At 44.7% G+C, this 27,744-nt stretch overlaps 1 protein-coding gene across 3 annotated transcripts in view; it reads right to left on the minus strand.

Moving 5' to 3' along the window:
* Window positions 1-501: 501 nt before the first annotated feature.
* TNFRSF11A (TNF receptor superfamily member 11a) overlaps window positions 502-27,744 on the minus strand; it is a 28,826-nt gene continuing 1,583 nt past the window's right edge. For 2 of the 3 annotated variants that reach the window (XM_018926797.3, XM_018926787.3), the window contains exons 3-11: window positions 15,980-16,061; window positions 15,426-15,551; window positions 14,731-14,874; window positions 13,557-13,650; window positions 13,116-13,210; window positions 12,147-12,254; window positions 10,270-10,322; window positions 7,783-8,635; window positions 502-3,664 (exon numbers count right to left, since the gene is read on the minus strand). In XM_018926797.3, the coding sequence (XP_018782342.3) occupies window positions 3,282-3,664; window positions 7,783-8,635; window positions 10,270-10,322; window positions 12,147-12,254; window positions 13,116-13,210; window positions 13,557-13,650; window positions 14,731-14,874; window positions 15,426-15,551; window positions 15,980-16,061 (1,938 nt within the window). In that variant the 3' untranslated portion in view covers window positions 502-3,281. The remainder of the gene's footprint in view (window positions 3,665-7,782; window positions 8,636-10,269; window positions 10,323-12,146; window positions 12,255-13,115; window positions 13,211-13,556; window positions 13,651-14,730; window positions 14,875-15,425; window positions 15,552-15,979; window positions 16,062-27,744) is intronic. The other variant, XM_018926791.3, reaches the window with a different exon arrangement.

The following is a 27,744-nucleotide window of genomic DNA, read 5'->3' on the forward strand; positions in this document are numbered from 1 at the left end:
TGATCTTCAATGCCATATTGTGTTCTGTGGGAATAAGAAGGGCTGCTCCAGTGTCCTTGTTTTCCCATGGCTATATGCAGAATTACTAGGTCTGAAAGTGGCTGACTTTCTAGAACACCTAGTATATTCACCAAGGATAATTCATGCGATTCCTCAAACTAAAAGACTTGTAAAAATGCATGCTGAGCAGGAGGAAACTTCAGGAATGAGTTGGAATCAGTGCCTAGTTTTCATCAGTAAAGCATTACCACAGCAGGTCTATGAGAGCTCCTATCAGGCTCATTGCAGGTGCAGAATATGCACTACAGAATGCACTGTGGAAGGTAAGCACTTCTTGTTAAAACAATTCAACATACAGAAAATGTTACAAAAGCCTAACTAGGAATGTGATTATGCTCACATTTTGCTCTTTTTTCTTTTTCTTTAAGTATGCAGAGGCATCTAATAATGTATTTTATTTTCCCTCTTTATTCAAATAAAACCTTCACCTTTTCTCAAATAGATATTTCAGATTTTTATTATTATTAATTATGTGTATTACAATAGCAGCCAGAAGCCTCCAAATTAGTGCCCAATGCACAGGTCCCTGTTGTACAAACAGATGCTAAAAACCACTCCCAGCTCCAAGCTGATGACAAATGAAATCATGAGGATAAAGAAGTCCCTTTGGGATCCTTGTCTGAGGAGTCACACAGAGACCCAGGGAACATGCAGCATGCTAATGGCTGTGATACTGTTTTTTCACTTTGGAATAGACTCTGGAGGAAGAAAAAGAACTGGGTCTATTGGTGCATCATGTTTCCCATATGGGACTAATTTCTTCATTAGAAAGAAAACTAGGATCATCAGCTTGCTGATGATCCTAGTTTCAATCCTTGCTCAGTAAGAACCTGAAATTCAACAAGTGAAAAATGTGTCCTCATTGAGGACACACAATAAATTCCCGTTACCTCCCTTCAATCCAGGATTTTGAGCCTGCTCTCTGGTGGCATTTACAAACCAGGGAAAGAAAGAAACTGCAGAAGGAGAAAAAGACAGACCTGGGTAATTTACTCAGAGATGAGAGCAAGAATTCAGTCCTGCCTGCCCTATAAATGGGGCTGGTTGGATGTTTTCCAGCAGGACTGATGTCTTGCAGAATGCTTTCCAGAAAAAAACAACTGAAAAAATTAAGATGAAGTGGGAAAATATATAGCACCTTTCCTGAAGGTAATGGTGGTTCTGCTTCCTTGTCCCTATTGTACCAGTGCCAAGGGGATACAGAACTACTCCAGAAGAGGCTAGAAAGAGGTTGTAAAAGATCCAGGAGGAAAGACAAAAGAATCCCACAGACAAGAGAGCCTCAGTTACACACCTTCAGAGAGGCAGAGGTAGCTTGGGCCATCACTGAATGGGACACTTTGCCTGCCTGTCTGAGTCTAGGCTAGGATGATCTAGTTTTTCAAAGGCCACATAGAGGTGGAAGTGAGACTGGCTGTTCATTTGCCCTTTTTGCCAGTCACCCAAGAGAGAGTCTGGCACATTTGTACTGAACTTCACATCCCAGATATATAAACAATGCAGAATTATTCTCCTGAGAGGTGAAGGTGGCTAAGCCCATCCTTTTGTTTTATGCATGAGAAGCTCTTTGTGACACAGTGATCACCTTGTCAGCTTTATAGGCGCTCTTTCCCCACAGAGCAGTACTACTGCAAACAGCAGCTATGCACTGAACCCCTCAACTTTAAAACCTTCCCAGGAAGAAGCCCTCTCAACCAGAGACTTTTTCCAACAGGGAAGCCAAAGCAACACTAGGTAAGAGATCCTTTTGCTGTCTGGCAGGAAACAGAGCACTTGCCCTCCTGAAAGCTCCAGCTGCAGATAGATGCCTGCAGCACTTACACCTGCAGAAGAATGTCAGAAAATTATCCCTTGTCAGGAAATCATTAGAAATATTATCTTTTTCTTTTGGGAGTTCCTTGACACTCTGCTCCCTTCATCTTTCTCTCCTCAGTGGCTGATGGAGAAGGCTGCAGGATATTGGACATGAACCAAAGCCAGCTGAGTAGCCAAGATTCCCTTCTAAATACAACTACTATTATTTTTTAATGCCAAACCTTTGGTCCCATTGCTCATCAGCTGTCAGTTCAACAGATGCTACACTCTGACTTCAGTTCACATAGGCCAAGTTCTGGAAATAGCTTCGTGCTACCTGTGTAAATCTTTGCCTATTAATGAAAATAGCAAAGAGAATGACAAAATTGTTTGGGCAGAAAAAAGAACAAGTGTTTGACCCTGACCAAATTCTCCATCTTTGGGCAATCTTTCCCTCTCCTGTAACTCCAGGAAATACCCACAGATGGTTGTTACAGACCCTTTTTCCTTTCTCTCTTTCTGCTAGCAGCTCTTTGTCTTAAACTATAGTGATGTTATTCCTGCAGCAGTGTACCAGGCACACATCACTCTCATCTCCAGAGGTTTGAACTCCTCTGGAAAGGTGCAATAAGGCAAAGGTGAATCAGGGTCACTTTAAATGCTCTTTGCTCAAGATTAATCTGATATGCTTTTAAGGCATATCAGATGTATTTTGCATGTTATCATCCTCTTGTGGCAGCATTACACACACCTAGTTATACCCACAAGTCAATAAGGGGCAGCCCAGGACCTCAGCTCTAGTGCTGATTTGGGACTGGAGTGTCTGCTTCCTTGGGGAAAGATGGAAAGATGATGCCACCTGCCACATCACCACAGGGAGGCAAAAGCTGCAGCAGCACCATGGCTTCCTTCCACCTCCAAGACCCAGCAAAATGGGTACAGCTTAGTTGCAAAAAAGAAACCCTGAGGCACAGCTCAGGGGCCCCCATGAGTCTGGCCCTTGGCCACACTGTCCCCTCTCCAGGAGCATCCTGCCCACCTGGCTAGCAGTGCTCTCCTCCTCACAGAGTCCCCAGGTCGATGGATCTCAGCTCCCTTCTGCCACTTGCCAGGGAGAGGTAGCAGGGAATGGGGGGCAGGCCCATCTCCCTGTAGGGGAGAGGAGAAAGCCCTGCTGCTGCTTCTGCAACAGGAGCAGCGTGCCCGGCTTCACACGTGTGCCCGTCCTCATCGGCCTTCACCCAGAGCACCACCACCACTGACATGTGCACCATGAGGGTCCTTCCAGCTGTAAAATCTCCCAGGAGACACCAGGGGAAGCAACAGTCTGTCGAGACACCCAGGATTTTGGCAGCACGGCAGAATCCCACACCCTGTCAGGGGCTGTGTGCCGGTGCCCTGGCCCGCAGCAAGGACACCGTGTCCCCTCAGTTCAACACCTTCTCCGAGAAGTGTCCCAGCTTCCCTTCCTCCTGCACAGGCTGGGAGGCTTGTCCACTGCAGGATGGGCCCCACTCCTGGGCCAGGGCTCCACCAGGCCACCGCGGCCCCCCGCTCCCCGGGGCTGGCCGGGCGCCCTGCAGCTCTGCACACTTCTCCTTGTAGTGCTGGGCATTGCCGGCGAAAGTCTCGCAGCGGCTGAGGTTCTCCTCCTGCACGGGGCTGCCCACGTTCTCCTCGCTCAGCACCGAGGAGGCCGTCGTCCCCTCCTGAGAGTTTTGGCTAAGGTAGACAACAATGATGTCGCCCTTGAAATTCATTACTTGTCCACTGGAAATAAAGGTGGAGTTACTGTTTCCAGTCACATTTCCTAAGGAAGGATGGGGGAGAAAAGAAGACACACATGATTAATATTTTCCCCTCACAAGGTGGACACTTAGTGAACTTAATCTGCTGTGGTGGCTTTGTTCTTGTTCCATTATTTTTTCCCCCGTGACATGAGGATGCTCTTATAATCAATGCCTTCCACTGGACCTTTTCATTATTTCCATTTTCATCTCCTCAGGACAAAGTCTGTCATATGCAAGGAGCCTGTCTGGAAGGGTTGGAAACATTTTCCCTCTGAGCTGTGATTTGGGAAGCCAGAGAGAAGGTGACGATCTCGTGTTCCCTATGCTGCCTGATGCACAAAGCTGTGTCCAACCTGCCTCTGCCTGCAGTTTGTGAGGAAATGCTAATTATTTCTGATAATGAGACTTATTTTTTTCCTAGAATTCTAGAAACCACACTGTTAACCAAAGAGGCAATAAACCCCCAATCAATCTTACCATTTGGGTTAGGTAGCAGACTTACTGAATAAATACTGAAGGACTTAACAGCAGATCACAGTCACACAGTGTCCAAAAACCACAGAGCTTATACAGTTATGTTACACTGTATGACACTCCATGAAGTTACACTCTGGCACTCATCTAGCCTCTGCATGGATTTAGCTGGATATAGACTAATGCCATTGAAGAGACAGAGTCTATATTATAGCAACTTAACAGAGTTATGTTTTCAGTCAGTCTGCCTGAGGTTAGAGATTTTTCAGTACAAATGCAATCTTTCTGCTATTCAAGGACTGGGCTGCTGACCTAAGTGACAGCAGGACCAGGCTCTGGGAATTAATAAACTTTCTTCAGAGCAGAAAGAAAATAACTGAGAACAAACTTCCAACATCAAACTAACAAGCTTGCTGAAGTCTGAAAATGAAACCAACTGAAGAAACCAACAAAATTTTCCTAGCCTGTCAACACCCTTTCTAAGAAGTGTTTTTCCTGCTATGCTTCACTTCATCATTACTTGCAGACTGATTCAACTCCTTTTAGATATTTTGTGTTTTCTTCATTACATTCCTCAAACCCGAGACTTTCCCATTTTCATTGCAGATAAACACAGCCCAGCCCAGAGAAATGCTGTTTTTCCAGTGGCCACAGGTGCGGTTTGCACACCAGCACTGGGCCCTGGTCTCCAGCTGTGTAGAGTCAGGATCTGTGCCAAGACACTTGAGTCCGGGCAGCACTCAAGTGTCTCTCTAATAGGCCCCCCTAAGCAATCTTATTTATTTCACCTAAACCACTGCATTGCTAGCTCTGATTTCTTCCCACATGCTGTTGATTAACATGAGATGTCCATAAGGGTTTTCTCTGCGGGAGTTTTTCCCTGCTGGTTCTTCCCCCTGTGTTTGATTCAGTGTGGCTGTTTGCCATGAATAAAAGTCTTTGGCTTAATGGCAGTACAAAAATAACTGTTTGTCTTTAAACAGATTGCCCGTCACTTGCAAAAGGTGCTGGGAATAAAGTTACCAGTGCTCAGCACGAGATCAAAAATTTAGAAATATATGTGACAGTGGAAGGGAAAAAAAAAAAGGCAGATTAACACCTTTTTAATGTTTAGCTGAATGTGGCTGGCAAACCTTCTGTACTTTCTGAAGACACCATGCTGAAACAAAAGGATATTTAAGGCCTGAAAGCACAGAAAATGGATATAAGAGCTTCCTACACTGTGCAAGAAAAGTGCTTCCAACCTGAAAATTTTAAGGGACACATTTAGAATGAAGGAATTGCTCTCTGCAGTGCTGCAGCCTTTTGATCTCTTCAGACTATCTGATATTAATAACAAAGACAGATTAATTTTTGTAGTAATTGTCCACTAAGAATTGGAACTAGGCAGGCAAATAATTTTCTCTGAGACATTTAACGGCCTCTAGGTGGTGAGAACTGCTTGTCACTGCCAAACCAGGCTGGTTTGGGATCTGGAAGTGAAAGGCTTTGCAAAACCAGTTATGAGTCAGCTAAGTTTTCCTGCACTCATGTGTTATGCTGTAGCCCTGCACAGGATTTGAGGTGGGCCTGAACTGATCCTTCATGTTCTGACTGCCTCCAGGCTTGTGAGAAGAACTTGTGAGCAGCTTTGAAGAACTGCTTGAAGGCTTAACTCCATCTCCAGTGGTGAGACCTGGAAGGGGCACCTGTCCAGAGGTCCACTTTGGTCCTCTAGGATTGTTTCACAGGAGGGACAGAATTTACCAGTTCTGTTGTCATTTTGAGTGTTAGTGAACCAAGACCAAAACTTCATGGAGTTTACCATGGTCTTTTTCTTAGCATTTTTCACCCACCCTTTTTTGTACCATTCCGTTTTAGCATAGCTGTGTGTGAAGCCTGGTGGCTTCGGTTGCTTTGAAAAGCTCTACAGAAAGTTATTTTACATGCACATTTATCCCATCTGGGCATTTCACAAGGCCTAGCAAAATGACAGCTGCTGATCACCCACACGTGCAGCCCTGGTGTGCCTGGGCTGCTTCAGTGAGGAGCCTGTGGCTAAGCCCTGCCCCGGTCCTCATGCAATCAGGCACTGCCAGGGGATCATAGCCATTCTGTGGGCAGAAAAATTACTCAGCCAACAAGCCAGGTTACCCACAGATCAACTAACCCACGCTCTGATACTGCCCACAGCTCTGTCGGTATCTTCCTGTAGTCATGCAGAAAAACTGGCAAATTAGGAACACGGTATCTGTGCTCAGGTTTCACCAGATGGCACTGTAGCATGTACATATCCAAAGGCACAGACACAATTAAAATCCCATATAAAGAATTGTGCTGCAGATCTAAGATGGCACTTGCTAGCACAGCGCTTATATCCAAGCTCTCCCATTTGCTCTATTGTTCTTTAATATTTTCTCTCTCTTTGTGTCATATTTAGAAAGAAAAGCAGTACCAAACATAACTTGGCTTTCAGTTGTACCTCAATAAAAAAGATAATCTGTGTTCTCTTTACTCCTGCTGCATTTTGTATAAACCAGACAGTAAAACTGCATTCAAGACTTCAGGAAACTGAAGCAGCAGAAAGTTTCTGCTCTTCAGAAGATGAATGCTACACACTTTCAGATTCCCATATGGAATGCATGTTGAGAGAGGAAGGGCCTTCAAGTGTGTTGTTTTGGGGCTTTGGCAGACTGACAAGAATGTCTCTGTAAGAAATTTTAAGGCACAACATGGTTTTAAAGAAGGGCAATAGCTTACAACTGCTGTGGGTATTACAGTAATACTTGGACGTCCTACTCAACACTAAGGTCTCATTATGCTTGGCAGTGCACTGATATAAATAAAAATAGACCATCCAACTTTATGAGAGTATAATCTAAAAGGACTAATAACATATGACAGGCAGATTGCAGACTTTTGTTCTGAAAAAAAGTCTGGGGAAGGAAGGTTTCATCCAGAGAAGGAGCGTAACTTCCCTTCTGCTGGTTTTGCTTCAGGGCTTTTCTTCCCTTTCATTTGACAATTTTGCTATATTTACTCAATTGATAAATTGGTAGACAATTAGAAAAGTAATCAGTGTTTCAGGGTTGTTTAGGGAAGAAAGCATATGTGTAAGGAGAAACAGTGTCTGTATGAAACCATTTTATGTGAACGATATATCCCAGCAAATAAAAAAAAGGAGAAAGAGCCACAAGCAGAAAATTGTAGACAATCTCTTAGACCCAGTCACAGCCACCATCTTACAGCTCCAGCTAGAGTTTCACTGACCACTGTATAAATGTAACTGGACTAAAACCTAATGGCAAAAATATGTGTGCACACTGGTGAATGAGAAGTATCTGCCTGAGCACTATGCACCTTCCTTAGCTCAGCCTCTAGGTCCCTACGTTGTGTTCTGCTAATAGAACTGCCTGGCCTCTGCAGTGACAGCCAGAAGGTGGGTTCTGCATTGCTGCTTAGATCAGCATGGGACAATGGTTCCCTCCTGGGCTCATTCTTCTTGCAGAATTCAATACAAACCAAATGGCCTTACAGCTGCAGGGGTTTTTTTTCATACAATCTTCAGGGCAATTAAGTGAAAAAGCATAACTTTCTTCTCCTAAATCAGGTCCTCTGAATACTACTGAGCTAGGAAAGAGGACAACCTACACAACTGTGTATGGGTGAAGCCTAATGGGCTTACCAGATGCTGGAGGGAGGTCTGAAGTGCTGCTGTTCGTCCCTGAAGTGCTGCTCTGAGTCCCTGAAGTGTTTCTGTTTGTGTGTTGGTACTTCACGTTGGTACTATCTGAAGGTGCATCTTCCATACCAAGATTGTTTGCTAGAGTGCTCTGACCAGCAGAGAGAGAATTCAAACCACAAGTGCACTGGGCACAGGAACCAGTTTCTGGGGAGATGAAGGTGCTGTCAGCTGCAGCACAACAGGGTTTGTAGCACTTTTGGGGAGATTCTCTGTACAAAATGCCACACCTCACACAGATCTTCTTTGAGTCACAGTTTGTTGCAAAATGATCTGTGTCTTTGTTGCCTGTTTCCTTCGGGCAACTGTAGGCAGGTTGGCAAGATTTCTGTAGAAGCTGGTCCGTGGCAATGTGTGCCCCATCTGTGCTGGAGGGAGGGTGAAAGCCTGGAGAGACTGATACATCCTCTGTGCTCCCAATACCTGAAAAGTACTGGTTCAAGCTGTCATTCTCCCCTGCCTCCATTGGTTCTGAAAATGATGACACAGTTTTACTGGCAGTCAGACTTAGTAAAGATAAATAATCAGTGTTATTGAGATCCTTATCCATGTACTCGTCTTCTGTGGGAACTGGTGGGAATTGGTTATCATCAGTCTCAGTTACTACAGAAAACTCTCCTGTCTCACAAGGCTCTGTGCTGGGGCTCTCATTCCTGCAAGGAGTGTGACCAGAGGTGCAGCACAATTTTCCAGGGACAGGAGAGCCTGAGGGGACCAGGAGACATGTGCCTTCAGCAGTCTGGGGGACAGGAGCATTTGTGATGTTCACAGTAACAAGTGCATCTCTGGGGAGTTCCTGAAAGAAATTAAAAGTAAAAACATCTTTAACAAATAGATCAACATGGAGTTATTTTTTAGACAAAGAAGGAAAAGGCAGATCGTGGTCCTTCCTCTGTGTGGAGCTGCTGAGGTTGAGCAGTGCTGCTATATTTGAGTCTTGATATGCAATTCTACTCTGCTGTGAAACTGTGACTGGTGATGCTGGGCTCAGCAGGTGCTGAGAATGGAATCTGGTGGCCTGGGGAGCAATAACATTCAATCTTGTGAGACAACTATTGCTGGCTTTTTCTTCGAGGCCACTCAAGAAGAGTTAATAAACCTAGAAGAGTTGCTGGATTCTGCTGTTCCTTATGGACCATTAGTAAGACCCACTGCTTATTAGGTTTTGGAAACACTTCCATGTGTCTGAAGGGCTATTGATCTGTGAAGGCCTTACTGGGGGCTGAATTTTTAATATCAGCAATGACTGAAGAAAGAACCTGGGTTGATTCAGAAGTTCTGAGACAAGCTAGAAGAAAACACAAGCAAGGTTTCATTAACCTGAAAGGTTAGGACAAAAAAATGCAAAGGCTCATGACATCCTGTTGTCACAGTAACTGACAAAGTAAAGCTACGTTTTTGGTAGCAGCTCCAAAAAAAGGGTTGGTAAATACTCCAGGGGTTTTCTTCAGTTTGTACAAGTTGTGCTTTAAAGATGGGTGTTTGGGAACTGATACCCTTAAATTCTAGCATCTGTTCAGATCTTCCAGGATAGAAAAGACAGTGTAAGAGTTGTCAGCCACTAATTGCTGTTGATTCACTCCTCTGTCCCAGAGGACCTGAGCAGCTGCCAAGACAGGAGGTTGCATGAAGACTTATGAGACAAAAGAGGAACTGCCTGCTCAGAAAGGTGGGTTTTTTTGGTATGTTTGGTTTTTCTTTTAAGCAATGAGATTGGAGTCTTTCAACAGCTAAGCACATCACAGCTCCTAGAAGGGGTGATGGGACATCTGGGACACCTCAGTCCACATCCATGGTGTTAAGCAGGCTGTGCACATGAACTTGAAGCAGTGTTACCATCTGTTTCAAGTATGGAGCTGGTGTTCTTCCAGAGCAAAAGCTCTTATTTATTTCATATCAGAATGCACAAGTAGGATTTCTTCCTCCCTAGAATTAAGGAGTCAAACAGTTTCTTTAGCTGATGGCTCTGTGTTTAATCCCTTGCATGCCTGGCATTTTTGGCATGACCCAAATTCAAGTTTCTTCCCTGTGAGTACTCTGCTATGTAACAAGGGGCAAACTCAGCTGAAGTTTATCCTGCACTTAGGATTTAGAAAGGCTCTCTCCTAGGCAGTCTCGGGTGTTCAGTGACAAGTGGGTTCATGATTAGCTTTCTCACCATAAATATTAAATAATCACAAGACCTTTATCTCTGTTTAAACTGGCTAAAACCAGAGAGCAGGTTCAGAAGCTATTTGTGAATGGTGATTTCACATGCCTCACATTTACAGAAAACCAGACTGAAAAAGCCAAAGTTATGAGCAATTTTTGAGGAACTCAAAATTTGTTTTCTAGCCAAAGATTACCATGGAGTGTGCTTCAGAAGGGGTGTCAGGAATGCCATGAGGAAAACACAAAACAAAGAGAAAAAGCCACCATCTTTGACTTTACCTTTGTTCCTTTTATTTGGCTGCACACTTCATTAGCCCAGTTCTGTAGATCTGCTGTAGGGAAAACAAACGAGTAGCTGTAACATATAGCAGGCACTTAAGTTAACCACAGACCTAAACACCCACAATCATTCACAACCCACAATACCATATTAAATAAAACCAGCAAGCCTGTTTTTACTGCCTGCTCAAGTGTCCCAGCATCGGTCTAGCTGAGGATTCATTGTAACTGGAACAGGGATATACTTCTGTGGAACAAATGTTTCCAAACTCCCAAAATAGACCACCGTTAAACTGTGTTCCACATCAAATGGGGTTTCTTTGCTGGTCATATGTCACACCAAGCTATGACTGGCCGAACAACGACCTGCTCACAGCAGAAATGCTCTATTTCAAGAGAAGTCACATGGATGGCCCAAAGGCCCTTCCCAGACAGGAGTGAGAAGCCTGAAGAGAAGAGGGTAAACCACTGAAACCACAGGATGGCAGCCTCAAATACATCAGACTCTACTTAATCAGGGTATGCTTGATGGGGAAATTAATTCCAATTTCTTTGGAGTATCTCCCAAAGAAAAGCTTTAAGTCCAATATGCTTTAGGGCAACAAATGAAGCAACGAGCAATTCTTGGTTTCTGTTTATAAATTCAGGAGATTTCGAAGTCCCATGTACATTTGCAGTTTACTACGGTTTTGCATGGCTGAAGATAGATGAGCTGCCAATTCCCAGCAATGACTCTGTTGTTCTGTGTTGATCTACCACCAGTACCCACAACAAGCAGGAAGGGCTTCTTCCTGAACCTGCAGTTCTTCCAGGCTGGGTGAGCAGGATTCCCCATGCAAAGGCAATGAGGGGCAAATGCTGCTCTGTCACTGCAGAGCAGCAGGGCAATAAAAAAGCCAAAGAAATTGCATTCCCCCCCTAACCTGCTCTGCATCGCAAGTATTTGGTTTGCAAGAGTCACCATTTCCTCCAGCCCATCCCAGAAATTCCAGATTTAGCACAACCCATGTTTAGTGTGGCAGAGGCAGCCTATTTCTAAAACATGGGCTGAAATGTACTTTACAAGAAGTGAGTTCTGTCTTCCTTTCCACTGCTACCAAAACTTTTCATAAATTGCTAGCACTTGGAAAAGGAAATGATGGAAAATGCTTTCCATGTTTAGGGGGAAAATATTAAGAACCAACAGAACAATACCTCTGTATCTCCTTCACTAAAGAGACACAGGGCTTAACACAGAGTAGAGGAATATGAAGGTATTTCTATTCTATTAGTAATAAACTCAGTATCCCACTGTTATCCAGTATGCCTTCAGCTAGAATTTTTCTATTTTTCTACTTTAACTATTCATACTATTGCCTTCTAGTATATCTTCAATACCTCATCAGAACTTCAGTCTTCAGCTAAAAACATCATCTCCATCATATTCTCAAATACACATTGGTCTTGAAATCCATATTTTAACCTGCCCAGATGCAGGTTTTGGGGTGGGAGGGAAAGTAAAGTGAAGAAGACAGGACTTCTATCTGTCCCTGTTTCCCTTGAGCCAAGGGGCCAGCTGTGCCAGGTGCTGCAGAGCAGCCAGGCTGCTATAAAAGCCCCCAGAACCAACCCTCCTCCTTCCAACCACACTTAGACTGCCCTGAGGATGGTCACTCCATAGGTCAAGTGTAATACACTGTAAATTACTGCCTGCCTAGAGGAAAGGAGTTTTTGGCCTGGCTTTGTGCTTGATAAAGCAAATGCATATGGATAGACACGGGGATGGCATAGAACTTCCAGAGTAATTCTTGAGTTTCCTAATCTGTTGGTTACCTATGAAATCAGAGTGCACAGAGCTACAGTTGTCATGCCCATGAATACCATTAGCTATGATGTACCTGTCAGCTTTTTCCCCTTCTTCTTGTAGTATACGATGAAGACGACAATGCCAATTAGTGTCACGAAAAACAAGATGACAATCAACACATACAAGATCCTGTTTGTTCCTGCAGGGTGTAAAAGAGATAGTGCCATCAACTCAGCCTGCACTCAGCAGAAAGACAATCCTTGCTCATTTTACCTGCTCTTCTGCAGGAGAGGGTTGTTTTTCCTTCCTATTTGATCTTTAGTTTCTATAATAGGAACAGTAACTCTAGCACTCATGCAGTTCTGTGACAAGCAGCCACACTGGTGGTACCTGGTACCGAGACATTTCCATAAAAAACACAGAGCAATGTTGTCTGGGCAGGCTTCTCTCAATGTTCCCTTGCAAGCTGCCAGCAGGTCACTGAGGTGAGCTTGATCTCACTCAGGGGACAGAGGACACACATTTCATGGAGATACAGGTGGAGAAATTTGTCCTTTATCTCAGGTTATGATGGATCACTGCATGTCAGGCAAGCAACCTCCTTGGTACCATATCCACACTGAAGAAGGAAATGGACAGTGGGCAAGAAGGGATACCTAAGAGGAATCAGGCTGAGACTGTATCCATTGCTATAAAATAAGCAAGGAGAGGAGCTGCTGGTCTTTATACATGTAATGTGTGTGTAGAAAGCACATAAAAATGAACAAGCTGTAAATGTGATGGAGTCATGGTTATAATATGGCTATAACAACAATGTTGCCATGCAGCTTTAGTGGGAGGTGTCAAACTCAGCTTAATAGTGGACACAGGCCCTAGAGTCACCAAGCCTGAAACAATTTTTAAAGATGGGATTTTCCATCCAAAAGCACTGGCTTGGTCTACAGCTGCTTTCCCCAGAGTCACCCACAATGAGAATGCATTTAAGTCAGCCCAAATCTCTAATAATCACATCCCTCCTCCTCTCTCCTTTCCAATCAACAACCCCTATAAGGACACAAACCATCTTCTGATGGCCCAGGTATCTTCCATTCTTTACAAACTGCATCAGACTTGTCAGTCCCAGGCACAATTTCTTCCATTCCTAGAGCGGTACAGCTAAAAAAGAAGGACAAAGAGGCTAGGTTCTCTCCAGGAAGCTTTTTGTGCCTCCTACACTTATGCAGAGCAGTACTTTCTGGTGTAAAATATGACATTTCTCCACCCCTAAGAACCTCAGATACTTTATTTTCGGCTCAGCAGTTCTGTTGTCACTGGTCTCTCTTGTTCTCCTCTAAGGAGAATTCAAGCTTCAGCCTGACAACGCCTTCACCACTGCACAGCCAATGCTGATGTACTCACTGCTCTACAGGCAGTCTGGAACACCCCACTGAGAAATGCTTTTGCCCAAGTTTCTCCCTGCCTTTTGACTGGTGTGGTCCATTTACAACACCCAAGGACTTACTTGGTCCAGGATTTACACTCGTCGGTGGATGAAGAGACCTTTGAGAAGTAGCCTCTGGGACATGGTATGCACATTGTGTCCCTGTCTTGTTGCACTGTATGTAGGAAGGAAAAATGTCATAGATGAGTTTCTGTGGGCTCCTTCCAAGTGAGAGGAAGGTGACTATGCACGCCATTCTCCCTCTCCACTCTTCTCCCACAATCCCCTAAAAGCTTTCAGAAAGAGTAGGGTCTTCGGTTTTATTAGAGCAGTAACCACAGTCCCATGTAAGCCCCGGAAAGTCTCACCTGAGCACTTCTCTACATGATCAAAATGAGAAATGACCAGGAGCCATTTGTGTTATTTATTGAAAAATAACACACAGCTGTTACATCCTTCCCCTTCTATGTATTCCCTCATGATGATGCTGTGCCACAGACAGTGACGCTGACTGGTATTGTCATTTCTATGAAGCCACAGTAAACAAAATGCTGCATCAGGATTTGTTAGGCTGGAGAAAAAACGCATGAAGCATTTCTTCCTCCATTCCTCTATTATTTGCTGCGTTTTTGGGGTTCCTTATGCCTGGTGCAGTTGTTCCCAGTGTTCACTGTGAACTTAACTCTCTGTTTTCCACTCACAAAACACCTGCATCTGGTTTTAATTAGACTTAAATTAAATGTCCGTAATAAACCTTTGTACTACTAGCCATCCAAAACAAATACATGAGCTATCTGAAAAGTGCTAATCAGTTTTAATTTGTTTGTAACATTAAAAAGTGGCAAAGCAAAGTCATTGCACAAAACCAGATTGCAAATCTGACCTCAGGAACAACCCCCAAAAGAGTGCTTCTCTGAATACAGGAGCAACACATGACCTAGTGACTCACAGTCAGACACCTCAGCAAACATTAGAAACGTACTGGACACCTTGCAACTACTGCCATGTCCACGTGATATCTTGCAGAAGTCACTTGATCCAAGATACCATCTAAACTACAGAGGCAGGAGCCTTCAAAATGTGACGAGTCCAGGAGGATTACATGCAGTAGTAATGACAACTCAGACATGCATCTTCTGTTGTCATCTGAGAGTCTAAAGGACCCTCTCTAATGTCACAACCCACATGATGCCGGCCTCATTCAGTAGGCCTGAGCTGGACATTTCACTTTGTACATCCCCTTTCTGTATCTTACCAGGAGGCTTGACTCCAAGTCCGGGAGCACACATGGTATTTCGCTGGCAGCAGTCGCAGTCCTCGTTCCAGTGGTAGCCCATTGTACAAGCACACTGCCGCTGGAACGTGCTGTTCCCTGGGTTCACTTCTCTCAAGGCCTTCCCTAAAAGAGAAAGCAGATGAGAGTAAAAATCTCTCTGAAAACAAGCCTCAAGTTTCTGAATCTCCTGTTCTACCTACATGCTTTGCTTGAATGGCAGATGCAAAACCATTCATGTTAGAGGAAATGGTGTCTTTCCGGGAGCACAGGAGACCCTTGATCAGCACAGGGCTCCTCACCCACTGCACTTCTAAACAATACATTTCCTTGTGGCTTTTGTAGAAAATAAACACAACATTTGCAAGAGTGAGACAAACACATTAGGGGAAGTGAATGCAGAGTGTGCTGGGCAAAAGGACAACTTCTAAAATCAGCTCACAGGGGTGAATGGCCCCAGTGAAGATAATCACTATCAGCAGCACTGAGACTGCAGTCATGGTGCTCTGCACAGCACAGGATCTCTGCTGCCTGGGGACCTCCCTCTCTGCCAGGCTCTTCTGCAAGCTCAGCCTTCAGTGTTGGGCACCTGAACACAGCAACTTCCCTAGATCCACTTTCCAATCTTCATGCTTCACTAATTTGGATGAAAAGGTTCTGCAGTATGAACAGCTCACCTTGATCACATATTTTATGTAGTAAGCATTTATCTTCTTCATTCCAGACATCCATATACTCGTTCGGGCCACACGGCTGGCACACGCTATCAGAAGTAGCAGTGCATCTAGCAGATAAATACTTCCCTGTGATTGAGAAAAGGACAAATAGGTCATCTGGAAGCTGTAGGGCAGCTGTCTAAGGAGGTTAGAGAAAAATAAGAGACTGGGTGCTAACACTGCTGTTGCCAATCATTTTTTCCTGTACCTTTTTAGTTTGTCAATCTGGTCCCCATTCAGTGTGGCACTGAAACATCTGCGAAGTGGACAGCCTGGGAGCACAAAATTCGAGCTCCTGTCTGTCTCCCGCAGTGGTTAAGTGCTATCCAAACAAAACAGCTGCTGTGGCCTTTGCTGAGGCCAGCAGGACCACTCCTGCCCTAGGAAGGCACTTGAGACCAGGCACCTGCAGGGCACGTGCCAATCCACCAGCAGTCAGGAGAGCTGGCTGCCTCACCCGCAGAGCAGCTGCTAAGGAGCCTCTCAGCCTCACAGCCCAGGCAGTGCTCACATACCTGGCTCACACTTCCTGCAGCACCGTCCCAGGTACTCATAGTGTTGTTCGCTCTCACACGGCGGAGTGATTTGTAGTGACAGCTGGAGCAGGGAAGGAAAGAGAGGACATGATGAGAACCAGTACACTTGGGGAGCTCCAGACCTACCCAGTCCCAGCACTGGCAGAGAAAAGGAAGATGTTCTGTCTCTATCTCTCGTGGACAGCCAAACAATAAAACTTCCCCAACACTTGTGATTTCAAAGGTGCTTTTTAGACATGCTAAGAGTATGTACTTGATGATGTACACATAGGAACTTTTAATAGGGCCAGGTGACAAATAAATAACCCATCTTGCAATTAGTCATGAACTTTTGGCCTGCTACATAACCTTTTCTTACAGTACTCTTTATTTAAAATCTACAACTTTAAAACAGTTGTAAAGGCAAAAAAAGGCACAGAGATACCTCTGTAGTCTCTTCCAAAGAAATTACCTCAGATCAAGACCTGGGAAACTGCCAGTTTTAATGCAGAACATTAGGCAAACAAGCAAAGTGAATGATTTATATTCCTTAAACAGAAGAAGTTCCCAGCTTCCTACTGGGATACAAAATGCTCTGAGCTAGTCCCATAAAATACAGGGCTTAAATTTTGCAGCTTTTTATGGCTCCCACTGTGTCCTGCAGAGGTGGTCTCATGGAACTGAGGCTGCCATCCAGAAAGCTGATGCAATTATCCAACAACTTTTTGTGTCTCAAAAAAACCAAACCAAAACCAACACAAATCTGCACAAAGCACCCCCTCTCCCCCCCACCCACCTGAAATGGGTACATGACAGGGCATTTGCAAAGTGGGCAGCAGACATGCCTCTGGCCCTCATGGGCCTTTGCACTCCCTCCCAGCTCTCAGCTGGCTGTGCACACAGTGGTCCCACCCAGAGCCCAGGCTCGAGGGCATGGCTTGTGCTGGGGATCCTGGCCAGCTGAGCATTGTGCCCAGCCCTTCACTGACACTGCTTTGGCAGCTCAAAGTCCTCAAGGCAAACTCAACACCTCACAGTTGTTGATCTTGAAATTAGATAAGGTGATTCAAAATAGAGCCCATATCAAGGAATTCACTCTTGGATACAGCCCTGAAAACTGTATTAACTTGGACAAAGTTGCAATAAAGTTTCTTCTGCTGGTTAAAGGGAGCTTTTGCCATCTAATAGCACATGACAACCTGCTGGTGCTGGTTCCCATTCCTTTACTTCGCATTCTCCCCTTGTTTCCACCAAGCCTTTATATCTTCTCATCTCTCCTTTTCTAGTTTAAGCATTAGCAACCCCTTAAAAAAATACTTTTCCCTAAGCACCTTGCCCTGTTCTAATGCTGGGAAAGGTCTTGTATATTTAAGATGACCAAAAAAGATTGAATTTTTTTTTAAAACACCACCCTCTGGCTTGGAGTTTGAGGCATGCGCTGGTGCATGACTTATGTTTATCAAAACTGTGCTAGCTGTGTCTGGAACAGAAAAAGCAGTACAAAACAGAGGTCTTGAGTTCTTGTATTTTTGCAGGGTATAAAACACTTACAGCCTTTTTTGTTTATCATCACAACAACCCCGGGTCAAATTAAGAGTCTAGTCTTCTGTTGTCATTGTTTCCTTGTCTCTTTCTTTGCATTCATTAGCAGCACCTTTCCTGTGATTAGACAATGCCATTTTGGAACAAACACTGCATTCCCCGTTTACACGGCACTTCCAAGGAGGGGCACAGGATAACAGGCAGCACTGGTGAGGGAAGAGGCAATATAGGAAAAGGAAAGTTGGGCCAGCCTGGCAGCTGAACAGTGACACAGCTCAGTGACCCCTATACCTGAAAGAGCTGTTTTCTGTAATGCACTTCAAGCTAAAACACTGAGATGGCCAGCAAAGGGCTGAGGTGATGATGTGGAACCAAGCACAAAGAGTGTCTTGAGCAATTGATTCTCTACTCAGCCATCCACAAATGTAACAATCGTGGTGAGACCAAAAGCAGTCTCAGCCACTTGCTTTTTGTTACAGAATATCCTCTTCTTCCTCGTTTGCCCCTGTTTAATAGTTCCTCTTTAGACAAAAAGACTAAAAAAATTACTGAAGTGTCAAACAAGGGCAAAGCCATCCTTTTTGCGGAAGGATATGCAAATCTGCTAAGGAGCATTCAGCTAAAAGGTCTGGAGTAATTTCTGAGACTCATAACTCAGCCTGAGGAGAAGCAGCAGGGCCCTAGAACCAAGGTGAAGGGAGCAGGCTAATTGCTCAGCCACCTGTTGGACATAATTTTATACCACCAGGCTTTACGACACAGTCAGGGCTATTGTTATGGAATAGGTCACAGCTGCATTAACCTGTGCTCTGTGTCAATAAGCAGCCTCTTCCGTGTCCGAGTCCTTCCCCTTTTCTCACAAGCCAAGGCATTCATAAAGCTGCAATACTCCTTCTGTTGATTTATGCCCAGTGGTGCAAAGACAAGGCTCTCACGGGGCTAACCCCCAGGTGAAGGTGAGGGACTCGAGCCTGGTATGGACTGGTTGGACCTGCCGAGCATGAAAGCTGGGGCAAGAGGGGACAGGAAGGGAAATCAAAGCAACCTGGAATTTTCTTATGGTGGGATCCAAACTTTTTGCTAACACAGCTCTGTTGATGTCAGGCTGTCCCATGTTAATCCCTCTGCCAGGCAGATGTGTCTGTCTCAAACTGTACATTAACTTTCTTTGAAGGATGAGAAGTACTTGTGCTGCTGGCAGCATGATGACCTGATGCTTCACCATCACCAGCACATTCCTGCCAGCGTGTCCTTCTGAGACAGGGAAGTGCAATTCATTTGCAGATGAGGAACTTGTACCAGGAGGCCATCTGGCTTTACAGAGGTGACAGGAAACCAAACCAAGTCTCCCAAGGCCCAAGTCTGCTCCGTAACCCCTGGAACATCCTTCCTCTCCTCGGATGCTGGCCTGTGGGTCAGAGTGATTTGGACATCACCAAGCTCTTATCTAGAGAGAGAAAGTGCCAACTTCCTCTGCTTAAATGAGATTACACCCAGCCTGGTCATTCATTTAATGGTCTCGCTATGAATGAAGCTGCTCATTAAATCCCACCACCATGTGTAAGTAAGTGCTTCAGAGAGCTCTAGGTATCCTGTGTAAGTTTAGTTTGTTATTTCAAAAGTGTGCAAAGCACACAGGTTTGCACCAGATCCTAAAAAACCAGGCAGCTTTCCCATTTGATCAATATTACTTCAGAACAAGTATATCTGACAGGGGAAGAAGACAGGGGGAAAAAGACAAATCTCCTCCACGCTTGGTAGATCCAGTTTGGTAAAGCACACCAACACCTGCTTACCTTTAAGCACGATTACCACAATGGACTTCTTTGGAAAAACAGGCATGCTTACATCAAGGTTTGCAGAAAGATTGTGTTTTGGCATTGAGCTGCAGGCAGACTTTTCAGGTTTGGATTTTTTTCTTGCTTATTTGTTGAAAAGGACACTTTTAAGCAAGAGTGTGCTTGTGCTTTTAGGGTTGGAGAATATCGACGACAGCACTACAAAGCAACACTATGTTACTCACACCTTAAAAAAACACACACACACAGGTGCTTCTGAAGGGGAGAACCAGCAGCATTCAGACTCCTGTCCTCAGGCTTAAGGAAATATTTATTTTTTGTGCCCTTGAGCAATCAGAGGGCAGCAGAAGCTGTGTGTCATGGATGCTAAAATTACTCTTCTCGCTCTTCACGTTTCAGAAAAGATAGAGTTGCGCGGGCCTCTTTCCTTGAAAAGAAAAAATCTGGAAGAACAAGGTCGGGGGTTTCCACAATCTTTTTCCCATGACACTTTTGAACAAGAACCTGATGCCTCAATGAGGATTGCTCATTAGCAATAACCTCAGCTTTGCAAAAATTGAGATGCAAAGAAACACATCAAGAAATAACTGTCTTTTAAGATGGCACCTTCTTGACCAGTGTAGTTGTTTCTGGAGAGTATTCAAGTCATCTGTCATCATTTCACTGTGCAAAGCACATTTTTTTTCTCCATTTATTATTACAGCATCAAAGTACCTATGGGAAAGACAACTTTGGTTTGTCCTGCCTTGCACACACCACTTCTTTATCCTTTGGAGCCCAGGGTTATTCAAGCCACTTGCTTTTGAGGTCCTTAGACTTGCCTGCTACAAAACTGAAAAAAATCAGTGGATTTGGGGCTTTATAAGCCTGGAACTTTGAGCAGTGAGCAATATTTCCTGAACTGAAGTAGCCCCTGCAAGCACAGTTAAGAGGGCCTCTGCTGTCGTCTACTGCTGCTTCTTCAAGTATGAGCCACTGCCTCTCCCCTCACAGGTACCAACGGAGCCCACAGCCTTCCAGCCTCCTACCTGTTTTGGGTCAGCAGCACAGCTACCCAGAACCCAGATTTTTTCCGCCCATTGCCAGTTTCAGAGGCTTGATTAAAAAATTATTTCAGAGTAAAAACAGAATCTGGTTCTCGATGGGTTCTGGTGTGGCTGGCGCTCCCAGGCACACTCTTGAGGCACATAATAGTAACAACTCTGGAAAATTTTAGAGTTGTGGGTGTACAGGAGGAAAGAGGAGTCCTGTGTTAAAGTCTTAATTATAATCATGTTGCATGCAACAGTTCCTTCATGGACAGTCTTCACTGTTGACAAAAATTAAATCAAAGCAGCACCCAAGTCACAGCTTTGCAATTCCAGTTATTTGCTTGCAGGCCTGTAATTCATCACAAAAATCTTAGATTGTGAATGAAATGCTTTCGGTGATGTCAACTTTCCAGTGACCAGTAAACCACATCACAGAACAACCACCACGTGGTAAAATAGAGCCGGGAAATGGCAACAGCTTAAACTAAATATTATTTCACTTTTAAAAATAGGTCCTTAAAACCCTGCTACAGCCTGAATGCCTGAAGAGGCCAGAAAGAGCGTAAGGGATAAAATCAATAATGAAGAGGTGAAGAGAAAATTGTAACGTGCAGCCAGGACTTGGGCAAATGGTGGCAGAAGTTCTGTCCTGCCTGTTCCCCTTGTCCCTCTGTTCCAGCATGCAGCCAAAAGCAAACACCTGTGCAACTGGTGCTGCTCTACCAGTGGGAAGGAGCATTCCTCAGTCTCAAACCCACCAGAGCTATTTCTGGCCAGCAGCTACGCAAAGGAGAAGTGCCACACTGACGGCTCTCATGGCGGGGTGGGGGCAGGCAGACAGGAACCTCAGGTATATCAGATAGATCAGATGGGAGAAAATGGGGTTGAGAGACAGCAGGAGTGAAACAGGGACTGACTGAAGCTGTGAATCAGCCAGCCTGGCTCCACAGGCGAAGACTTGCCATCACGTGCACAACATTTGTCATTCAGAGACAAAGTCATCTCCACACTGCAGCCAGAGGGGCACACTTAACATTTTCACTGCCTGGACAGTCAGCAGTGCCTGCACATTGCCTGCACTTTGCTGCAAAACTTCATGTTTTAACCTACGTGCACCCACAGCCGCAGCATTTCAAAGACTAACAGCTACCAGGTAGAATACTCTGAAGGTGAATCAGAGACTGAGAACCCAAAAGCTAACCAAACCAAAATATTTAACAAAAAGGCTTGACAGCAAGACCAACAGTCCATAACAAGCAGAAATAAAGGCTGCAGAATAATGACATTATCAAAGATAATACCTAGGTGTGCTTGTGGTAAGGCCTGCAGAGGCAAATCTCTTCTAGATTGAACAGGTGCGAGAGCAGTGCTCCAAAGGAAAGTTTAGCAGCTTTACCACTCCAGGTACTGTCTCAATGACTCATCATGAGTAACTCTACACCTATTCATGCTTAATTAAAAAAATAATAAAAATAAAATGATTTAGGGGGATCATGCTCCTCTTGCATTTTAGTTCAGCAGATAATTTTTCTTTGCTTCATCAGCTGAAGCTGAGTCTTACTGAAGAAATGACCATGACAGATTTCTTGGGCTGGATGCCAGATTAGGAGTCCAATGTGGACTTCCTATGATTAAAAATCTGTATATTTATGTACCCTTTCCTTCCAGCACGCCCTCAGATTGGAACATAACATGCTAATCTCTTATCATGTGAGGTGAGATCCCACAACCCTAGATGAGCTGCTGGGCAGAATGAGAAAGCTTGTAGAAGAGAGCTTGCTTTCACCACATGATGCTCTGCTCTGGCTTCCTTCTCCTGGATTTTAGCATTGTCCATGGAACAACTGCTGAGTACTCTGCAGGCAGAAACATGAAGGGCAGAGGTGGGGCTGCAGCCCTTGCTGGAGATGATGGCTGTCTGGGGGGGATGCATGTAACAACCACAGACCATTCTGCTTCGGCGTGAGTTAGAGGGAGGACTGCTTTACTGTATCTGCACCTTCTCTGCAGTGAAGGAATTGCTGCCTTTATTAAAGAGCTCAGGACTGGGCTGAGAACTGATTAATTCACTCTTTAGGTGTCAGTCATGAGGAACCAGCTCTGCCGGTGGCTGCAGCCAGTAATGTCTGTGGAAATATTCTTCCCTGATTGGAAGAGGCCCTGGCTGCTTTCCATAAGCAGGCTGTTTTACAACATGTGGTATTGCAGGGGAGAGCTTTTCTTCCTGTGAGATCAGATTCAAGGAACCATCTCATTCTTGCTACCAAACAATGCAAAGTTATGGAGCATATGTTGCTCCTAAGACAAAACTCTTCACTGTGGCAAAATAATGCACTCAAAATAGATTTTCTTGTGTGCTACATAAGCAATTTTAGGACTTCATATGAACCTAGTTGCACATTTTTCCCTATCTGTATTTCTGCATTCCAGATTAATGGGTTGCCTAACAAAACTTCACAGTATTTTTATTTCCACACAAGAGTCTTTTCTTTTCCCTCCCCTTTGACCACTGACTAAATATATTCTGCATCCATCTGCAGTCACAAATGTTGTTCTTTGCCATTCTTGAACAGACCCTATATACTTTTTTTTCTTTTGGAGTAGCCACAAAGTGGTGAGGGTGAATGACCTCATTTTTTTCCCCCCTCCTTGGCTAATTGGCTTTTGCAGGGTGGATTAAACCGGCCAGCTTGGCTCTTTCACCAAAACACAGCCTTTTCTGGTCTCTTTTATCTAGATTTTAAGAAGGGAGGCAGCAAGAGGGTTCTGCAGAGGCTGAGAAGTAACCCTGGGTCTCAGCTCTCTCTGCCTGCCCACTGAGCTGCCATTCCCTGCCAGAGCCCCTCCTCTACCCAATCCTTTGGGAATGCTGCAGGGAGGCAGCACAAACACATCTGGCCAAGTGGTGTGGGGAATGTGCCCCTGCCGTGGGGATGCTGTTGGGGTTCTGGGCAGAAGAAGATCCAGAGAACAAGAGCCAGGGCTGGATGCTGCAGCCTCCACCATGGCATCCAGCCAGGGCAACGCATCCACTCCCTTCCTGGGCCTGCGTGGGCAGACCTCCCTGTGACTTTGGTGAGAAACAGATGGGGCACTATCCCAAGGTGATTAATGACTCTTTGGCTTCATTTGCAGCCATGACATCCTGGGCACTGCACAAACACCAAAGAAAGCCATGCCCAGAGAGCTCACACCCTGAGAAGGCAAACAAAAGAGGTAACCATCAGAAGCCCTGCACAAAGCAGCTGAGGCAGCGGCACAGGTATGAGACACAAACCAGGATGTCCTGGAGTGCCAGGCTGATGTCAGCATTGTGCCTGCTGTGCAGTGCTGAGCCCTCCAGAAGGCAGCCCATCACAAATGTGATAGCACACTGCAGTGACACACAGACAGGGACAAATCAGGAAACCTGCTTTCCTGACTGCCAAATCATCACACCAAGTCCTGCTCCCACAGGGCAAACACAACAGCAGGCTATCCTGAGTGCCAGCACAGCTGGATTCCCACCTGCAGCCCACCTTATGACTTCCAGCCATTGCTGCTTGTGGAGTTTTTTTTCTACTACATGACCTTTGGACCACTTTCAAAGAAGAGTAAGTCATAAAAAGGGGCAAGTTCTTGCAGGCAGGCTATTGTGTTGCACAGACCAAGGCCTACTCAAGTCCAGAGTCCAACCTGGTTAAATATCACTTAATTTTTATCTTGCATTTATAACATACAAATATTTGCCTTTGCGTTCTCTGTCAGTAATAATGAGCCATTCTCAGAGCAGCTGCTTCTCCATGCAAGCAACGCCAACCAAGGCATCCTTAAAAACAGGGGTGTGTAGCTGCAGCAGAAGCCAGTGCTGCCTTGCAAGCTGAGTTTCCAGCAAGTTTCCAGCAAGCTGTGTTTCCAGTTTCCTACGGAAAGGAAGAGGACAGTTTATGCAAGGAGCAGAGCTGCAGCTGACAACACAATGAACAGTTATCTCTGCTTCCCTCTTCCCTCCTGTGTAAGCTCAACCAGCTCCCAAAGCAATCACCCCTCCAAGTGTCCTGCAGCCTTTGCTGCAGAGCAGACCTTTGCAGCACGGGGCATAGGATGGAGGGAGATCTGAATTCTGTGGTAATGGCATGTGGTGGCAGGAACCCTCCTGGCTCTGGTCACCACAAAAACTTCCTGGAGACCTGGTCATACAGAGAGGAAGTGGGCAGGGAGAAGCAGGAGGACAGCATTGCATTGCCTTTTCCTTGCATCTGCGCATGTACCTACTACAGGAGAGCCTTTCACCACTTGAACTCCTAGGGACAGATGGATAAGCACAGCAAAGTGATTCAAGTATGATTCTTCTAAGTAGCATCAAGGATGTGTTAAATAGTCTTAAGTGATGCTGGAGGGCATCACTTTGAGGTTTCCATGATTTTCTATGTAGTAGTTACACATGCATCCCTTTAATCATCTGTACTGTTCTTGCCCAGCTGTCAAGTTACATCCCACTTTTCTGAGCTTGAGGGTTATAGACAGAAATGGGCAGCAGACACAAAAAAAGATCCTTAGGGATGCAGTTAATCTCTCTGCTTGACCTGTTTCTTTCAGTTTGTTTTTTTTTTTCCCTTCTGGCACAGTATGAAGAAAGTCCTGTGACTTAGATGACATTGGTCAGTACTCTTGAGATGTCTGATAAGCTTTGAATTCTACCAATTTGTGAAATGTGGCAAAGGTTTGTTTTGGTCCTCTTGGTGGGAAAGAAGAAATTACATCAGGCAGATGAGGCTTAACATGAAAAGAGAAGTGGGACAGATCTCTTAAACTGTGGTTTGATGTAGTTTTACATACATTATGTTCTGTTGATATGAGGTGCTGTAAGATTTTTCACATATTCTGGGGGAAACTGCAAAAAAATGGAACGCTGGCCAGTGTTTCTCATGGGAACCATTGCTGCAAGGGAATTTTGACAAATTGAACTAACCGAATTACAGTAGCTTTGAAGCAAGCCCATGCTGTTAATGGTTGAATCTATCCAGGAGTTCAGATTAGATATTGTACAAGTTTTGTTCTACTGAATGATTCCTCTGGCCCTGATCAGAGCAGGAATCATGGACTGGAAGAGCCTACAGTGTAACACAGCAGAGTCACCGTTATGCTCTTTTTTCCCCTCTCTCATCATACAGACTGTGCATTTTAGGAAGTTAGAGAAAAATCTATATTTTGGCCAAAACTTTTCTACATTGCAAAGAATTCGAAATGCTTGCAACGAGCAAACTTTTTCTATGAAGTAGATGTTACAGAGTAGTGGAAGGACACATTCCATGCCACACAAGGGGAGATGAATCTGTGGTGCAACTGATTTATTGCACATTTGCAAATGCACATTCTCAGAGACTTTGACTCCCATCTGATAGTAGCACTGATACTCTTTACTGATGTTAAGCAAGGAAAAGGATGTGACTATTCTGTGTGAAGAAGTTGAGCAGATCATGCCCCAGGGAGCAAAATACCTCTGAGAGGTTCCCAAAACAAATCACTTGGAAAGATCGTCTTTTGGCTGAAGCACGAGATAAGTAGGGCTGAGCTCTGTTCCCAGAAGTTCTGCTCCATGCTTGGTGTGTGACCTAGAGCAAGTCACGAATTCTCTGTTCCCATTTCCTCTTTGGTGAAAATGATGACAGTGATCATGTCTATTCTCAGCAGAATTATGAGTATGCAATTACTTATATTTCTAAATGCTTCTCATTCTTTGCAGGAAATACATTGTAAATATCACCGTTTGAGTGCTATTCCACCCTTTCAACCAGTCTAAACTAACACAAATGCATCAGAAAAACCTCAACCCTCCCACAGGTATTCTCACATTTGTTCCATCAGAAAGCAACTCTCTTGTAAGAAACCACCGCTCAAATCAGTCAGACAAAGGAGAAACTGAAAGGCTGTTCCAGAGCAGCACCTCTCTAAGCTTGCCTTTCACATTCTTGTAGGTTCTGCTACTCTTGAAGGCAGAATATTAAATTAATGGGCTCTTTGGCAAATTATGTTTTATCCTTATCTTTACGTTGCAGCTTTCCTGGAGCTTCCTACAGTTTTGTGCTGCTACTTGTCCAAAGCAACAGCGATGTTGCACTCTGTACAATCACAGACTCAGAACTGAGCACGTGTTGGAGGCAGTGGAAAGACTTTACACATCAGCCCAAAATAAATACAAGTTCCTTGTTCTGTGTCCTGTGAAAGGCTATGAATCAAGAGGTGAGAAATGATGAGGAGCTCTGGCTCCTACATCATGGTACCTGAAACATGCCAGGAGCTATACCACGGAAATCTGAATTTCCAAGGTTTGGTCAAAAGCTGAGCCCATTCCAGACAGTGAGGATATTTCAAAAAGAAAAACTGCACTAAACCAAAATGGCTCCAGAAGCAGGCATGTGATGGTTAGTGACCTGAAGTAAAGGTACAAAGAGCGATGAGGTCTGCTCTTCCTGCTGCACTGATCAGTCCTGAGCACCAGGGCAGGGGAAAAAGAGAGACACAGAGGATACTGAGGGATAGGGAAAACCCACTGAAGGCTGTGATGTAAAAGTCACTTTTGAAATTTGCAGGCTCATACACATACATATGGAGGACACCTGGAAAGCAGCGCTTTGAAAGAGGCTTGAGAGTGAGGGTGGACAAAATGAAACGTATATTTTAGAGGAGAAAAAAAGGCCTGTGTGGTTTTAGGCAACATATTTAAATCCAGGAATCCAAAGGAAAGGCTCTCAGGACTGTGCGGTCAGACATGAAATTGTAAGCTGTAGACAGCAGAGGGTTTTCTGTTTTGGTTTGGGTTTTTATCTCTTTTTTTCTTGAAGCTGCACCTTGCTTTCAGGGAACCCAGCCATGGCCTGGTTACATCCCCATGTTGAGGGAAGCGCTTTAAGTTACATAACTTATCAAGAATAATGACACACAGAAAAATACCAGAAGTTCAGATGAAATAAATACAAATGGTAGCGAGACTGTCAAACACTGATTAATGGAGGAAATAAAGTGTAAATAAAGGGTAGCATGGTTTTTCTGAATCCTGCCAGTCTAGAAGGGTCTAAACAACCACAAGGGAGAAGGATAATTTTTAAGCTGTATAATTAAAAAGAGCAAAGCAAGCTTATGCCGATGTAAACTACTGGAGGAAACGCAATGTACGCCACTGACAAGGCTGAGCAAGAGCTGGCTGTAGAAAATGGTCTTTCCGACAGCAGAGGAAGACCAGCCGCGATCCCAAGCGTACCACCACTGACCAGCAGCCACCTGGCATCGCACAGAGCTGCGACCAGAGCACGCTGTGTTTGCAAACAACCGCAGAGCCAAACCTCGCTCAGATCTTCCCCCGTCAGAGGAAAGGGCTGCGCTTTGGGGCAGCTGACCCGGCTCCGGGCTTGCG

The sequence above is a fragment of the Serinus canaria genome, chromosome 2 (assembly GCF_022539315.1).
Source record: "Serinus canaria isolate serCan28SL12 chromosome 2, serCan2020, whole genome shotgun sequence".
NCBI classification, from domain to species: domain Eukaryota; kingdom Metazoa; phylum Chordata; class Aves; order Passeriformes; family Fringillidae; genus Serinus; species Serinus canaria.